The sequence below is a fragment of the Ranitomeya imitator genome, chromosome 5, assembly GCF_032444005.1.
Source record: "Ranitomeya imitator isolate aRanImi1 chromosome 5, aRanImi1.pri, whole genome shotgun sequence".
NCBI classification, from domain to species: Eukaryota; Metazoa; Chordata; class Amphibia; order Anura; family Dendrobatidae; genus Ranitomeya; species Ranitomeya imitator.
This window is the reverse complement of record NC_091286.1, coordinates 125,170,823-125,189,357: the sequence shown is the minus strand read 5'-3', so window position 1 is coordinate 125,189,357 and position 18,535 is coordinate 125,170,823. Positions and strand designations below refer to the sequence as shown.

At 43.4% G+C, this 18,535-nt stretch overlaps 1 protein-coding gene across 2 annotated transcripts in view; it reads left to right on the top strand.

Moving 5' to 3' along the window:
• The window catches only part of UTRN (utrophin), a 930,516-nt gene that overhangs the window by 333,808 nt on the left and 578,173 nt on the right, over nt 1-18,535 (top strand). For both annotated transcript variants that reach the window (XM_069769124.1, XM_069769123.1), the window contains exons 40-43: nt 11,371-11,523; nt 14,544-14,717; nt 16,020-16,211; nt 17,652-17,824. In XM_069769124.1, coding sequence (XP_069625225.1) covers nt 11,371-11,523; nt 14,544-14,717; nt 16,020-16,211; nt 17,652-17,824 — 692 coding nt within the window. The remainder of the gene's footprint in view (nt 1-11,370; nt 11,524-14,543; nt 14,718-16,019; nt 16,212-17,651; nt 17,825-18,535) is intronic.

Below are 18,535 nucleotides of genomic sequence, written 5' to 3'. Positions count from 1 at the left end.
GGTTCCAGGGGTACACGGGCAGCAGTGACCTGGTCAGTGTAGTAGTAGTTGAAAGAATGGACCGCAGACAGGCATCGAAGGCCTAAAATAAAAAAATTGGGCTGGCTGTAGGCAATTTTAAATTGGTTCCAGGGGTACACGGGCAGCAGTGGTGTGGTCAGTGGAGGCCTAGTGGAAGGAGTGACCGCAGACAGGCATCGAAGGCCTAAAATAATAACACATGGCTGTAGGCAATTTTAAATTGGTTCCAGGGGTACACGGGCAGCAGTGACCTGGTCAGTGTAGTAGTAGTTGAAAGAATGGACCGCAGACAGGCATCGAAGGCCTAAAATAAAAAAATTGGGCTGGCTGTAGGCAATTTTAAATTGGTTCCAGGGGTACACGGGCAGCAGTGGTGTGGTCAGTGGAGGCCTAGTGGAAGGAGTGACCGCAGACAGGCATCGAAGGCCTAAAATAATAACACATGGCTGTAGGCAATTTTAAATTGGTTCCAGGGGTACACGGGCAGCAGTGACCTGGTCAGTGTAGTAGTAGTTGAAAGAATGGACCGCAGACAGGCATCGAAGGCCTAAAATAAAAAAATTGGGCTGGCTGTAGGCAATTTTAAATTGGTTCCAGGGGTACACGGACAGCAGTGGTGTGGTCAGTGGAGGCCTAGTGGAAGGAGTGACCGCAGACAGGCATCGAAGGCCTAAAATAATAACACATGGCTGTAGGCAATTTTAAATTGGTTCCAGGGGTACACGGGCAGCAGTGACCTGGTCAGTGTAGTAGTAGTTGAAAGAATGGACCGCAGACAGGCATCGAAGGCCTAAAATAAAAAAATTGGGCTGGCTGTAGGCAATTTTAAATTGGTTCCAGGGGTACACGGGCAGCAGTGGTGTGGTCAGTGGAGGCCTAGTGGAAGGAGTGACCGCAGACAGGCATCGAAGGCCTAAAATAATAACACATGGCTGTAGGCAATTTTAAATTGGTTCCAGGGGTACACGGACAGCAGTGGTGTGGTCAGTGGAGGCCTAGTGGAAGGAGTGACCGCAGACAGGCTTCCAAGGCCTAACATAACAAACTTGGGCTGGCTGTAGGCACTTTTAAATTGGTTCCAGGGGTACACGGGCAGCAGTGGTCTGGTCAGTGGAAGTCTAGTGGAAGGAGTGACCGCAGACAGGCTTCCAAGGCCTAACATAACAAAATTGGGCTGGCTGTAGGCACTTTAAATTGGTTCCAGGGGTACATGGGCAGCAGTGTATGGTCAGTGGAAGTCTAGTGGAAGGAGTGACGGCAGACAGTCTTCGAAGGCCTAACATAACAAAATTGGGCTGACTGTAGGCACTTTTAAATTGGTTCCAGGGTAACACGGCCAGCAGTGGCCTGGTCAGTGTAGTAGTTGTAGAAAGAAGGGACCGCAGACAGGCTTCGAAGGCCTAACATAACAAAAATGTCAAAACAATGGTATTGTCAGTGCCAGGCATTGAAGGATGTCAGCGCCTAGACTACACATTGGTGAAGCTGTGAGAGATAATTTTGCTAGTGGTAGAGCACTGTTTGAGCTGGGGGGGGGGAACTGTCTTGTGGCCGGCGTTACAGGCACAGGGCCCCTCATATTACAACGGTGTGTCTGACGTTGGGTGCGCACCACCACCGCCAGAGACACTTTATTGTACTATGAGGGACCCAGTGGCAGTGCCGTCGACCAAAAGCGGCCACACCCACCTCTTCAGACAAACAGCACTCTCAAGGGTCCAAGCGCAAAGTGGCGATAGCACGGCCCCGTGTGGGGAGTTTGGCCATTTCGTGAGGTGGAAACATGTCGTATGCTGGACAATCAGGTGAAGAAAATTACGAGATTGGAAAAGTCATTCAGAATAGTCCACAGGCAAGACCTTTTCATAGGAAAGCTAGGTGTCAGCCGGGCAGGGTGGGGCAAAAGATTTTGAAATCCAGTTGTGGTTCATTTTAATGAAGGTTAGATCATCTACATTTTGGGTAGCCAGACGAGTCCTTTTTTCTGTTAGTATTGAACCTGCAGCACTGAATACTCTTTCTGATAGGACACTAGCTGCCGGGCAAGCAAGCTCCTGCAATGCATATTCTGCCAATTCTGGCCAGGTGTCTAATTTGGATGCCCAGTAATCAAATGGGAATGACGGTTGAGGGAGAACGTCGATAAGGGATGAAAAATAGTTTGTAACCATACTGGACAAATGTTGTCTCCTGTCACTTTGAATTGATGCTGCAGTACCTGTCCTGTCTGCGGTCATAGAAAAATCACTCCACAACCTGGTCAGAAAACCCCTCTGGCCAACGCCACTTCTGATTTCTGCCCCTCTAACACCTCTGGTCTGCTGGCCCCTGGAGCTCGTGTGAGAACGATCACGGGCGCTGTGTGCAGGGAATGCCAGAAGCAAACGGTCAACAAGAGTTGATTGTTTTGTTGCTAATATTAGTTCCAAGTTCTCATGTGGCATAATATTTTGCAATTTGCCTTTATAGCGAGGATCAAGGAGGCAGGCCAACCAGTAATCGTCATCGTTCATCATTTTTGTAATGCGTGTGTCCCTTTTGAGGATACGCAAGGCATAATCCGCCATGTGGGCCAAAGTTCCCGTTGTCAAATCTGCGGTTGTGCTTGGTTGAGGGGCAGTTGCAGGCAAATCTACGTCACTTGTGTCCCTCAAAAAACCAGAACCCGGCCTTGCCACGCCACCAATTTCCCGTGCCCCCGGGAAAGCTTCCTCATTAAAAATATACTCATCCCCATCATCCTCCTCATCCTCCACCTCCTCTTCGCCCGGTACCTCGTCATGTACACTGCCCTGACCAGACAATCGCTGACTGTCATCAAGGCTTTCCTCTTCCTCTGGTGCAGACGCCTGATCCTTTATGTGCGTCAAACTTTGCATCAGCAGACGCATTAGGGGGATGCTCATGCTTATTATGGCGTTGTCTGCACTAACCAGCCGTGTGCATTCCTCAAAACACTGAAGGACTTGACACATGTCTTGAATCTTCGACCACTGCACACCTGACAACTCCATGTCTGCCATCCTACTGCCTGCCCGTGTATGTGTATCCTCCCACAAAAACATAACAGCCCGCCTCTGTTCGCACAGTCTCTGAAGCATGTGCAGTGTTGAGTTCCACCTTGTTGCAACGTCTATGATTAGGCGATGCTGGGGAAGGTTCAAAGAACGCTGATAGGTCTGCATACGGCTGGAGTGTACAGGCGAACGGCGGATATGTGCGCAAAGTCCACGCACTTTGAGGAGCAGGTCGGATAACCCCGGATAACTTTTCAGGAAGCACTGCACCACCAGGTTTAAGGTGTGAGCCAGGCAAGGAATGTGTTTCAGTTGGGAAAGGGAGATGGCAGCCATGAAATTCCTTCCGTTATCACTCACTACCTTGCCTGCCTCAAGATCTACAGTGCCCAGCCACGACTGCGTTTCTTGCTGCAAGAACTCGGACAGAACTTCCGCGGTGTGTCTATTGTCGCCCAAACACTTCATAGCCAATACAGCCTGCTGACGTATGCCAGTAGCTGCCCCATAATGGGAGACCTGGTGTGCAACAGTGGCAGGTGCGGATGGAGTGTTTGTGCGACTGCGGTCTGTGGACGAGCTCTTGCTTCTGCAGGAGGACGAGGAGGAGGAGGAGGAGGGGGTGCGAACGGCTACAGACAACTGTTTACTAGACCGTGGGCTAGGCAGAACTGTCCCAAACTTGCTGTCCCCTGTGGACCCTGAATCCACCACATTTACCCAGTGTGCCGTGATGGACACGTAACGTCCCTGGCCATGCCTACTGGTCCATGCATCTGTTGTCAGGTGCACCTTTGTGCTCACAGATTGCCTGAGTGCATGGACGATGCGCTCTTTAACATGCTGGTGGAGGGCTGGGATGGCTTTTCTGGAAAAAAAGTGTCGACTGGGTAGCTCGTAGCGTGGTACAGCGTAGTCCATCAGGTCTTTGAAAGCTTCGCTTTCAACTAACCGGTAGGGCATCATCTCTAACGAGATTAGTCTAGCTATGTGGGCGTTCAAACCCTGTGTACGCGGATGCGAGGCTAAGTATTTCCTTTTTCTAACCATAGTCTCATGTAGGGTGAGCTGGACTGGAGAGCTGGAGATCGTGGAACTAGCGGGGGTGCCGGTGGACATGGCAGACTGAGAGACGGTGGGAGATGGTATTGTTGCCGCCGGTGCCCTAGATGCAGTGTTTCCTACTACGAAACTGGTGATTCCCTGACCCTGACTGCTTTGGCCTGGCAAAGATACCTGCACAGATACAGCAGGTGGTGCGCTAAATGGTGGTCCTACACTGCCGGAAGGGATGTTGCGTTGATGACTAGCTTCATTGGCCGAGGGTGCAACAACCTTAAGGGACGTTTGGTAGTTAGTCCAAGCTTTCAAATGCATGGTGGTTAAATGTCTATGCATGCAACTAGTATTGAGACTTTTCAGATTCTGACCTCTGCTTAAGGAAGTAGAACATTTTTGACAGATGACTTTGCGCTGATCAATTGGATGTTGTTTAAAAAAATGCCAGACTGCACTCTTTCTAGCATCGGATACCTTTTCAGGCATTGCAGACTGAGCTTTAACCGGATGGCCACGCTGTCCTCCACCAGGTTTTGGCTTTGCCACGCGTTTTGGGCAAGATACGGGCCCGGCAGATGGAACCTGTGGCGATGTTGATGCCTGCTGCGGCCCCTCCTCCTCCTCTGCTTCAGAACTGCTGCCGCCTGCACCCTGTTCCCCCAATGGCTGCCAATCGGGGTCAAGAACTGGGTCATCTAATAACTCTTCTTGTACCTCCTGCGCAACTTCGTCTGTGTCACCGTGTCGTTCGGTGGTATAGCGTTCGTGATGGGGCAACATAGTCTCATCAGGGTCTGATTCTTGATCAGCACCCTGCGAGGGCAATGTTGTGGTCTGAGTCAAAGGACCAGCATAGTAGTCTGGCTGTGGCTGTGCGTCAGTGCACTCCATGTCAGATTCAATTTGTAATGGGCATGGACTGTTAACTGCTTCACTTTCTAAGCCAGGGACGGTATGTGTAAAGAGCTCCATGGAGTAACCCGTTGTGTCGCCTGCTGCATTCTTCTCTGTTGTTGTTTTTGCTGAAGAGGACAAGGAAGTGACTTGTCCCTGACCGTGAACATCCACTAACGACGCGCTGCTTTTACTTTTACCAGTTTCACGAGATGAGGCAAAAGAGCTAGAGGCTGAGTCAGCAAGATAAGCCAAAACTTGCTCTTGCTGCTCCGGCTTTAAAAGCGGTTTTCCTAATCCCAGAAAAGGGAGCGTTCGAGGCCTTGTGTAGCCGGACGACGAACCTGGCTCCACAGCTCCAGACTTAGGTGCAATATTTTTTCCCCCACGACCACCTGATGCTCCACCACTACCACTACCCTCATTACCAGCTGACAATGAACGCCCCCGGCCACGACCTCTTCCACTAGACTTCCTCATTGTTTTAAAAACGTAACCAAACTAACGTTATTTGTTGCAGTCACACAACTTACACGGTGAGCTATAACTTCAGTATGATTTAGCTACCCCTTTACAGGTTGGTGAGACCACAGCGAAAATCAGGCCCAATGTTACACACTCTTTTTTTGGTGGCTGCAAATTAGAGAGATGCCCCACACGCAGGACTGTCACTGAAGCACAAATGTTAATATTAATGTCACACTATTATTTTTTTTTTATTTTTATTTTTTTCAGGAACACTTTAGAAACCCCCCCCAAAAAAAAAAAAAGATTTTTGCAGGGAGAATTTAGAAAACAAATGTAACAAACTATATGCTTTCTATGGGCCACTGAGTGAGAGATGACGCACACAGGAATCAGGAGTGGCACACAAGCCCAGAGGCCAATATTTTTCTACCAATGATTGATGGAGTTATTTTCTCTGGTAGATTTTGGAACCCAAATCAAGGAAAAAAAATGTAGGCTTTCTATGGACCACAATTGGAGAGAGAGAGAGAGAGAGAGAGAGATGGCACACCCAGGAGTCAAGACTGGCACACAAGCAGAAAGGCCAATATTAATCTCCCACTGTTTTTTTTTTTTTTTTTTTCAGGGAGACTTTAGAAAAAAAAATAATAAAAAAAATATGATTTTATCAGGAAGAATTTAGAAACCAAATAAAATAAAATGATTTTTTCAGGGAGAATTTATAAAACAAATAAAAACAAAAATAGGCGTTCTATGGCCCACTGACTGAGAGATGACGCACACAGGAGTCAGGAGTGGCACACAAACCCAGAGGCCAATATTTTTCTACCAATGATTGATGTAGTTATTTTCTCTGGTAGATTTTAGAACCCAAATCAAGGAAAAAAAATATAGGCTTTCTATGGACCACAATTGGAGAGAGAGAGAGAGAGAGAGAGAGAGATGGCACACCCAGGAGTCAAGACTGGCACACAAGCAGAAAGGCCAATATTAATCTCCCACTGTTTTTTTTGGTTGTTTTTTTTTTTTTTTTTTCAGGGAGACTTTAGAAAAAAAAATAATAAAAAAAATATGATTTTATCAGGAAGAATTTAGAAACCAAATAAAATAAAATGATTTTTTCTGGGAGAATTTATAAAACAAATAAAACCAAAAATAGGCGTTCTATGGCCCACTGACTGAGAGATGACGCACCCAGGAGTCAAGACTGTCACACAAGCAGAAAGGCCAATATTAACCTCCCACTGTTTTTTTTTTTTTTTTTCAGGGAGACTTTAGAAAAAAAAATAATAAAAAAAATGTGATTTTATCAGGAAGAATTTAGAAACCAAATAAAATAAAATGATTTTTTCAGGGAGAATTTAGAAAACAAATAAAACCAAAAATAGGCGTTCTATGGCCCACTGACTGAGAGATGACGCACCCAGGAGTCAAGACTGGCACACAAGCAGAAAGGCCAATATTAATCTCCCACTGTTTTTTTTTTTTTTTTTCAGGGAGACTTTAGAAAAAAAAATAATAAAAAAAATGTGATTTTATCAGGAAGAATTTAGAAACCAAATAAAATAAAATGATTTTTTCTGGGAGAATTTATAAAACAAATAAAACCAAAAATAGGCGTTCTATGGCCCACTGACTGAGAGATGACGCACCCAGGAGTCAAGACTGGCACACAAGCAGAAAGGCCAATATTAATCTCCCACTGTTTTTTTTTTTTTTTTTCAGGGAGACTTTAGAAAAAAAAATAATAAAAAAAATGTGATTTTATCAGGAAGAATTTAGAAACCAAATAAAATAAAATGATTTTTTCTGGGAGAATTTATAAAACAAATAAAACCAAAAATAGGCGTTCTATGGCCCACTGACTGAGAGATGACGCACCCAGGAGTCAAGACTGGCACACAAGCAGAAAGGCCAATATTAATCTCCCACTGTTTTTTTTTTTTTTTTTCAGGGAGACTTTAGAAAAAAAAATAATAAAAAAAATGTGATTTTATCAGGAAGAATTTAGAAACCAAATAAAATAAAATGATTTTTTCAGGGAGAATTTAGAAAACAAATAAAACCAAAAATAGGCGTTCTATGGCCCACTGACTGAGAGAGAGAGAGAGAGAGATGGAACGCTTAGTACTGGCACACAAGCCCAAAGGGCAATATTAATCTCCCTTTTTTTTTCCAGGGAGAATTTCTAAAACCCAAAAAAAAAAAAAAATAGGCTTTCTATGGCCCACTATTTGTGAGAGAGATGGGACGCTCAGGACTGGCACAGATGGCACGCTCAGGACTGGCACAGAAGCCCAGAGGCCAATATTAATCTCCCTTTTTTTCTGGTAGAATTTATAAAACCAAAAAAAAATTTAAATAGGCTTTCTATGGCCCACTATTTGTGAGAGAGATGGCACGCTCAGGACTGGCACAGATGGCACGCTCACAACTGGCACACAAGCCCAGAGGCCAATATTAATCTCCCTTTTTTCAGGGAAAATTTATAAAACAAAAAAAAAAAATAAATAGGCTTTCTATGGCCCACTATTTGTGAGAGAGATGGCACGCTCAGGGCTGGCACAGATGGCACGCTCAGGACTGGCACACAAGCCCAGAGGCCAATATTAATCTCCCTTTTTTTCAGGGAGAATTTATAAAACCCCCCAAAAAAATAAAATAGGCTTTCTATGGCCCACTATTTGTGAGAGAGATGGGACGCTCAGGACTGGCACAGATGGCACGCTCAGGACTGGCACAGAAGCCCAGAGGCCAATATTAATCTCCCTTTTTTTCTGGGAGAATTTATAAAACCAAAAAAAAATTTAAATAGGCTTTCTATGGCCCACTATTTGTGAGAGAGATGGCACGCTCAGGACTGGCACAGATGGCACGCTCACAACTGGCACACAAGCCCAGAGGCCAATATTAATCTCCCTTTTTTCAGGGAAAATTTATAAAACAAAAAAAAAAATTAAATAGGCTTTCTATGGCCCACTATTTGTGAGAGAGATGGCACGCTCAGGGCTGGCACAGATGGCACGCTCAGGACTGGCACACAAGCCCAGAGGCCAATATTAATCTCCCTTTTTTTCAGGGAGAATTTATAAAACCCCAAAAAAAATAAAATAGGCTTTCTATGGCCCACTATTTGTGAGAGAGATGGCACACTCAGGACTGGCACACAAGCCCAAAGGCCAATATTAATCTCCCACTGTATTTTTATCAGGGAGAATTTATACACCCCACAAAAAAAAATACAGAAAAATGAAAAGGCTTTCTATGGCCCACTATGTGAGAGAGATGGCACACACAGGGATGGCACTCTAGCAGAAATGCCAAATTGCCAATCTTAATCTCCCACCAAAAAAAAAAAAAAAAAAAAAAACAGGGAATGTCCTACAATTACTATCTCCCTGCCTGCAGTAATCTCAGCCAGGTATGGCAGGCAGCTACTATCTCCCTGCCTGCAGTAATCTCAGCCAGGTATGGCAGGCAGCAATAAGGAGTGGACTGATGCACAAATGAAATAAAAAGTGTGGACAAACAAAAAAGATAGCTGTGCAGAAAGGAAGGAACAAGAGGATTTGTGCTTTGAAAAAAGCAGTTGGTTTGCACAGCGGCGTACACACAGCAATGCAGCTATCAGGGAGCCTTCTAGGGCAGCCCAATGAGCTACAGCGCTGAGGGGAAAAAAAAAAAAAAAAAAACTTCCACTGTCCCTGCACACCGAGGGTGGTGTTGGACAGTGCAAATCGCTGCAGCACAAGCGGTTTTGTGGTTAATGGACCCTGCCTAATGCTATCCCTGCTTCTGACAAAGCGGCAGCAACCTCTCCCTAAGCTCAGATCAGCAGCAGTAAGATGGCGGTCGGCGGGAACGCCTCTTTATAGCCCCTGTGACGTCGCAGACAGCAAGCCAATCACTGCAATGCCCTTCTCTAAGATGGTGGGGACCAGGACCTATGTCATCACGCTGCCCACACTCTGCGTTTACCTTCATTGGCTGAGAAATGGCGCTTTTCGCGTCATTGAAACGCGACTTTGGCGCGAAAGTCGCGTACCGCATGGCCGACCCCGCACAGGGGTCGGATCGGGTTTCATGAAACCCCGACTTAGCCAAAAGTCGGCGACTTTTGAAAATGTTCGACCCGTTTCGCTCAACCCTAGTTAACACTTCTATTTTTTAAACTATTCTTATTTTGCTGCATTTTCCCCCACACCTGCTTAAAACTTTGACAGTATTGTATTTGAATAAAAATGGCTGTGTTATTATTTTTTCATATCACGATCTTTATTATCTTTATTAACAAAGACAAAATGATTCACCTTTCAATTTTCACACTGGCTACTAGGTAGGGCTATTTTAGATTTAGAATTTGTCCTTTTCGTAAGAGTTTTCAGCAAGGCTTCTCATGAAAGGCAGGATTTCAATGTTGGGTTCCCTATACACAGCTGATTACACAGTAAGTGAAGTGACAGCTGACCCTGCTCCCTCTCCCTTCACAGTGATGTTTGCACTTGCTCGTTGGGCACTTGAATACAAAAGATAGGGCCAGGTCACATTAGCAACCAGTCAGGTTTTATCGCACATGTGCTTTTACTGTAAAAAATGTTCTCATTTGGATATTCAAATGATTTTTGCCCTTTTTTTCCCGTATCAAATTGGGCTGAATTATTATTATATATATATATATATATATATATATATATATATATATATATATATATATATACACACACATTCCCCTTTCAATATTTTTGCATATTGGAAATATTTTTTTGAGGGGGGGTCATACTGGAAACAGTGAATTAGACTGGAACTATCTCTGTTTTTAATTTTTTGCTGTTTTTATTTACTGATTTATTTTATACACTGTGCTTCCCAGAAGGTCTTACTTTTTTTTTGGCTGATTTTCCTTGTTATTGGGACCCTCCCGACACCTAGAGATCACATGGTCACTGGGTCCAGAGGAGGAAGCAGGGTGAGTGCTTCCGAATATATATGCAAAATGGTAGTTCAGCCCTGTGTATGCATCAATGGAGGAGATAAACAAGGTAATAAGCCATGTTTATCTTCTCCCTGGGAACTCTGACTGAGTATGATAGCAGCTTCCCTCCTCCACAATCTGAACAGTTTATTGGCGAGGGAAATATCGATTTGGCATGTCCGATTTTGGACTGCTGTTCATATTGTCTACTGAAGATAAGCCACTGCCAGACATGTCTGGCAACTGCTCTCTCATAGAGAACACAGGAGGGTTTGGCTGAGCGAGGTAAACTGTATATAATAGAGCAGCCAAAATGACTGCTGTGGTTTGTCTGACAGCTATCTAATGTGTATGAGGGGCTTTAGACGTACTATAAAGCTGGATATAAATAAAACATAGATTTTGGCAGTGTTTTGACCTTCTTACATCTGTTTTTCTCTGGCGATCCCTGACTTATTTGGCTTAGAATGGAGTTCTCTTATTTATTAGACCAGCCTGACTGATAATGATTATTTTTCCAGGAAACTTTAAAGTGCAGATAGACAGACCATATAGGCAATTAAATCAATAATTTCCATCAAAATCAGCAAAAAGCTGCTACAAAAGTCTCATTTATGTATCAAGTGTTAAATCCTCCCTTGCACATTGGACTGATGTCGGTCATACCTGCCAATATCGACAGCTTTGGTCAACACTGTAATGTGTATGGGTGCACTGACCAACTGATTGTTGGGAGAGATGTTCATTCTGTATGTCTGATTTCAGCCGCTTTTTCATAGAGAACATGGGAGCGCTCGGCTAAACGAACGCTGCTGTGTGCAGAAGAGAAATCCGAGATGGCTGTCATCCGAACTATTGACCAAAGCATCTTTAGCCGAGAGACATCTAATGTATATGAGGGCTTTAGAGCTACTTTGACGGTATATCTTTGTTATTTAGGAATTGCAATCAGTAAGGAGAAGACAAGAAGTCAAATCCTCTCCAGTGATTACTCAAACTGAGCAGCAGGAGAATCACTTCTCAAACTGGATGAATGAGACAGACGATCATCTATCTGGTCTCCAGGAGGCAGATGATGACAAAAAACTTCAGGTAACGTGTGTCCTTTTCAAACAGTACATCAATGGTTGACCTATAGATTCCCGCATTTTTACTTCTGTCTGATAACATCAGTATGTTATCTTACTATATATGGCTCACATTTCTTTTCGGCAGGTGCACACCATCACTCCAACATATTACGCAAAGGGTTGGTAAACTTTTCGAGTCTTGTGTCTAATTAGAAAAAAAGACGTTTGGAGCACTGTGATATAACACAAACTATGGCCGGTTTCACATTCGCGTTTTGCTGATCTGCGGACTTCCTCCGTGAAGCCCCGCCCTCGGCCGCACCTCTACCGCTAGCTCCGCCTACTTCTGCATGCGGCCTGCATGTGGCCTGCGTACCTATTTTTAACATTAGGTACGCAGGTCGTGCTGCTATATGCGGATGCTTCCGCATGCGTCATTTTGACGATGCGGCGACCAGCGTAGGACGCAGCTTGTAGCAATTTTTTTTTCTCCGCATCGTCAAAACGACGCATGCGGAAGCATCCGCATACAGCCGCACGACCTGCGTACCTAATGTTAAAGATAGGTATGCAGGCCGCATGCAGAAGTAGGCGGAGCTAGCGGCATAGGTGCGGCCGAGGGCGGGGCTTCACGGAGGAAGTCCGCAGCCCTCCGCAGGTCAGCAAAACACTAGTGTGAAACTAGCCTATGAGGGCACCTTCACAGGGGTCGGATACACTGCAAATTTCAGCTTTTACTAAGTCTGATCCACACGCTGAGGACAATATCTGCAGACTTACCATCCGTAGCCTGTCAGTTTACTGCTGCATATACACATTACATATATACACATTATCCACAGGGATGTGAACTGTAACTTGCACAATATGTAAAAAATAGCATGAATGGCATTAATATATTTTCCTGCACCATGTGTGAACATATCATAAAATTAGCAACTGAATGCTGCACAGTTTGTAATTTTCATCTTTTTTATGATGCAGATGTTAGTGCTGTGAAGATTTTTTTTCCCACCATTAACAACAATAACAGCCATACGTTTTTAACTTTTGCACCATTTTTATTTACGCCATATCCAATCATTATAAATAACTTGTTTGCTATACTGTACACGTTGTTACAATGAAAGGGTTTCTAAATATGTCCATGTTAACTAGTGTGTGGTGTTATTCTAAAAGTGCATTACAAAAATGTGTTTATTGGATTTGTTTTAAAGTTTTATTTTTAATAGTAGCCTTATGGCTCACTGTTAGTGTTTCTGCCTTCAATACTATGGGTCTTGAGTCTGAGCTGTAAAAGTAGACTGAGAAATAATGAAATAATTAGAGGAATCTATTGAACACCAATAGAGAGCCCTTTTCCCTGGAGAGATGTGAGAATGTAACTGCAGAGCAGTGTTTTTGTTTCTGGCAGGGATCCAAGGAGTAACTTTTCTCCTTAAGGACAGTGACTTGTTAAGCATGCCGAGATGAGACTTTTAAGCTGCAATGCTCCTCTGGGAAATATGCAAATTGTCTCTTCAGAGAGGAAGAGGACTAGGACTCTAGTGCCACCTATAGGAAGTAGCAATCCTAAAAATCAATGTCGACCCTTTAAAGGGAACCTGTCACCATTTTTTTTTTGCCTATCAACTAAAAATATCATCTAATAGAGTGTGAGCTATACATTCCCCAACTACTTGTGAAACTCCCGACGCCCCATGAATCCCCCATAAGAACCTTTTATATTTCTCCCGTGCTGTATGGAAATATCCTCAGTCCGGTCCGATGGGCGTTGGTTCTGGCCCCTCTCCCCACCCCAAATCGGCGTGCTGTACTCATTCTATTCTGTGAATAGCGTTGTCCGCGTACAGGGCCCATGCGTGTGCCTTCAAATTGCCATCTGCGCGTGCACAGTATGCTTTGCCCAACTGCGGGCAAAGCCGAAATGCATTAGTACGCATGCACCGGAAGTACTATGTCCCTGAAGTCTTTTGCTGTGTTCCGGGACGTAGTTTACCGGTGCATGCGTACTAATGCTTTTCGGCTTTGCCCACAGTTGGGCAAAGCATACTGTGCACGCGCAGATTTCAATTTGAAGGCGCACGCGCAGGACCTGTGCGCGAACAACGCTATTCACATAACGGAATGCGTACAGCACGCCGATTTGGGGTGGGGAGAGGGGCCAGAACCAACGCCCATCAGACTGGACCGAGGATATTTCCATACAGCGCGGGAGAAATATAAAAGGTTCTTATGGGGGATTCATGGGGCGTCGGGGGGGAGTTTCACAAGTAGTTGGGGAATGTATAGCTCACACTCTGTTAGATGATATTTTTAGCTGATAGGCAAAAAAACTGGTGACAGGTTCCCTTTAACGAGCCTTGTCACATGACTAAGGGTACCGTCACACAGTGGCATTTTGATCGCTACGACGGCACGATTTGTGACGTTCCAGCGATATATCCGTGACGTTCCAGCGATCTTGCTGTCTCTGACACGCTCCTGCGATCAGGGACCCCGCTGAGAATCGTACGTCGTAGCAGATCGTTTGAAACTTTCTTTCGTCGTCTAGTGTCCCGCTGTGGCGGCATGATCGCATGGTGTAACAAAGGTGTGCACGATATTGTATACGATGTGCGCATAGTAACCAACGGCTTCTACATCGCACATACGTCATGAAATTATCGCTCCAGCGTCGTACATTGCAAAGTGTGACAGCAGTCTACGACGCTGGAGCGATATTGTTACGATGCTGGAGCGTCACGGATCGTGCCGTCGTAGCGATCAAAATGCCACTGTGTGACGGTACCCTTAGGATAAAAGGCAACAAATCGGCACAGATAATCTCCTGAGAGCAGTGTGCTGTGCTCCTTTGTGTGTGTGCGCGGGGGTCATTTGGACTGTGCCAGAAACACCATAGGTTGCTGACATCTGTGTTACATTGTCATATTACTAATAGCGTTAGTAAATGACTACTGCTTGTCTCTTTTCTTTCGATCTTTGTATCTAATTTGTGATAACATTGAAATGACTATAAGGACCGTTTTGATCACTTATTAGGAGCTTCTTAAAGAAGTAGAGGAACATAGAGAAGAATTTGCTGTTCTCCAGAAGAAGACGAATGTTCTGCACTATGGTTCACCAGAAGAGGTTGATGGTGGGAAAATGAAGCAACGCTGGGAAGAGATTGAAAAGCAGTTTGCCATGTACCTAGGAAATCAGGATCAAAGTTTAGTAAGTATCAGATAATTTAATAAATATCAAATAATTATTATTCTGATACAGTGCGAAATATATATGGTACACATGAAATACAATGTAAAACTTAGTCCTTTCTGACTGGTAAGATGAGTGATACAATGAAGAAAAGGTCTTGTATTAATATAACCCCTTACTACTCATGGCATGGTAATCATTTAAAATCATGATGTATGACGATGGCAGGATATAACAAGTGCCGCCCTGTCTTCCCACTGTAGGTATTGGGCTGCCGTGTTGCTATATGCCTCTCCATGATATCAAAAATAAGGTGCTAAATAAATTTGAAGGAGTGTGTACTAGTGCCTCACTGCAGAGTTTTACATTAAGTCTGCAGACACTCTGTGTGACTGCAGACCTATGAATCCCCCCAGCGCACGCACTGTGAGGGTTCCTCAGTTTCTGAGCCGGGAAACGAATGGGCTAGTTTCTAGTGCCTAGTGGATACTGGCAGTGTCTAATGGGCACTGCCTCGCTCCATATACCTGTATGAAGCGAGGCCCTGCATTGTCTAATGACGTGGCCATCCAATGGTCGCGGCTGTCCAATGGTCGTGGCTGTCCAATGGTCGCGGCTTTGCTCAATACACTTGATGGCTTCTGCCCAGGAGTATGCATATCACATACAGATGAAACCAGAAGTTTACATACACTATATAAAAAGACACATATGCATGTTTTTCTCAGTATCTGACATGAAATCAGAATAAACCTTTCCCGTTTTAGGTCAATTAGGATTACCATAATTATTAATATTTGCCAAATGCCAGAATAATGAGAGAGAGAGAATGTTTTAAGGCATTTTTATTACTTACTGCAAAGGGGGATTCATAAGTCTGCATTCACACAAGGTGACTGCAGTTTTCATTTTAGAGCGGACAACCCTTTTAACACTGACTTAGAGGAATTAGGTGCATGCATTTGTACAAATCCATTGAAATTGCTGAAAATGAAGGCAAAATATAGAAGACTTAACAGGGAAATTTCATTTATATAACAAGATATACATGACCCAAATGTTGGTTCATATAGTCTGAAGAAGCCCAGAAAATCTAAAAGTTTAACGAAGGACCCCGTTAGACTAGATCTGAAGTAACCTACATTTTATAACTTTAATCCGTATTGATGTGTTTCTTCCCAGCATGTTAGCCTGCAGGGAAGGCCTCGCCGCTTGTTAGAGGAATAAAGATATGTCAGGTTCAGTTTTAATTCCATGCTGCTTTCAGCGCTATTACGCTGTAATGTATAGAGCTGTAAGGAATCCTGTGTTCTCTCGTAGGACAGTACGGACTCTCATCTGGACGTCAGTGTTACCTTAACAGGCTTCACCCCGGCCTTCCTTCCTTCAGACTACTTAATCGAGATAAACAAGGTCCTGCTATCAATAGCCGACACTGAGCTTCTGCTGACTTCACCTGAGCTGAGCAATGGAGAGTATGACAATTTCTCTATGCAAGAAGATTCATTAAAGGTAATCTTGTATCTTGAATATCCAACCAATAAGGGCTCCAATATCTAATTCAGATTTTACTTGTTGTTGGGTAATGTAATATGAGTTTTAGCATATGAGCATCTCTTGGCTTATGGGTTATGTGTCTCATTGGGTCTGTTTTGCTTGCTTTGTTGTTTTTCGTTTATTCATTTACATAAAGTTAAGGGAATTTGGTTATCAGGCTTTTGCTACCAAATCTGAGAGCAGAATAATGCAGGGGCAAAGACCCCGATTCCAGCAGTGTGTCACTTACTTTAAAGGGAACCTGTCACCTGAATTTAGCGGGACTGGTTTTGGGTCATATGGGCGGAGTTGCAGGCATGTACTACGGAGGACAGAGAATGAACTTCAATCCAATATTGCAGCCAGCATGCAGCCAGCAGGTAAGGAAAGGGTGAATCAAACACCCGAAAACTCTGCCCATATGACCCACATATGACCCAAAACCGGTCCCGCCAAATTCAGGTGACAGGTTCCCTTTAAAAACTGTTTTATTCGCTACAGATCTAGCAGTTCACTGAATGCTGATCTCTGTATAACATTGCCCATACCACTGATTGGCAGGTTTTTTTTTGCCTATGCACAGTGTACAAAGAAAGCTGCCAATCAGTGACGGAGGCATGGTTGGACTACCTTTCAACTGGTTAAGTAATCCTCTAGTGATATTCTCCTAAATCAGTGATTTTGAAAAAAACTACACTGAGCAGTCCAGCGAGTGACTTATAGCTGCAATCAGGGTCTCTGTCTCTAAATTACCAAATTACCCTGCTCTCAGATTAGATATCAAAGACATGATGACAAATTCCCTTTTATATAGTACACCTTAGACAATCAAGTGCTTTTTATACATATATATATATATATATATATATATATATATATATATATATATATATATATATATATGTTTTATTTTATTAGCCAAATAGCAATACTACAAAGTGATTTATTTGCTGGCTGACAGCAAAAAAATGCAGTTATTCAAATTGGTGTGTCCTATAGGTCAAACATCATATGGAAATGCTGTTTTTAATGTAAAGTATATGGTGTTGGTAAAAGTGCTTCTCACTAAGTTGGAATGTCATCAAAAAGTTAATTTATTTCAGTTCTTCAATACAAAAAGTGAAACTCATATATTATATACAGTCATTACAAAATGGGCAATTGTAAGTGCACAGTGCTACATAATACGATGACTGTAATATATTAAGAGAATAACAATTTTGATAGGAGGGTTTCTTTAAAGATCCATGTAAAAAAGCAGAATAGGTTTTATATTTCCTCTCATCTCCCAGATGTAGTCCTAGCCTGAATAATTTGTGAATAACTTTTGTATGTACAGGTATTTACTCTTTACCTTTAATTCAGGCCAGGCTCGCCAGCTTGTACACCATTTGATGTTATTTTTTTTCTTTTTAGAACATAAAGGATGCACTTGATAGACTAGGAGAGCAAATCGCATCTATACATGAGAAGCAACCTGATGTGATTTTGGAAGCCTCAGGACCAGAAGCCATACAAATAGGAGAATCGCTGACCCAAGTCAACGCAGAATGGGATCGAATCAACAGACTGTTCAATGAGCGTAAGAGGTAAGACCGAGGTAGTGCTCATGAAAATGGCTCAGAAAGAGTTTGCAAAATGCTATTTTCTCTGTGACTAATAATTCAACTAAATACCTGTGGGATCCCAGATGTAAGCCTTTTACTTTACACTCAATGCTCTAATTATACAACTTCATATGAAGTGAAAAATTGAAAATGAAATCTAGAGATACCGAGGACTCACACATGTTATTCGGGGTTCCAGAGAAGCCTACTGTGACAATCGTCATTGAATTCTCCAAAGACGGCCATACATCTGCCAAATGCTGGGTCAGCAGGCAGCCATTACTCCTCCATATGCATGCATGCTGAGCCTAGTTGGGTGTGCTTGTGTCTTGTTATGAGAGGTACGATGTAATGAAAAAGGAGAAAAGAGACATACACAACACCAGGGATCACCAAAAATAAATCCTAAATGTATAATATCATAAATTTTATAAGGTCAAACAAGACACTGCAAACAATTAAAAACATTTAAAAAACCAAAGCGGCACATATCCCAAATAGGGAATACACCCCAAGACCCAAAAGTGGCTTCATACCAGGAAATGCATACATGTATAGAATAGCATGTAGATTCACATTACAGTATATGGTATCAATGAATATACAATAAACAGCTGTTCCGGGCTCGAAACAATAAAGTGTGCTCTATAGGCGTATAGAGACTATAACCATAATGGATAGAGAATGGAGCTC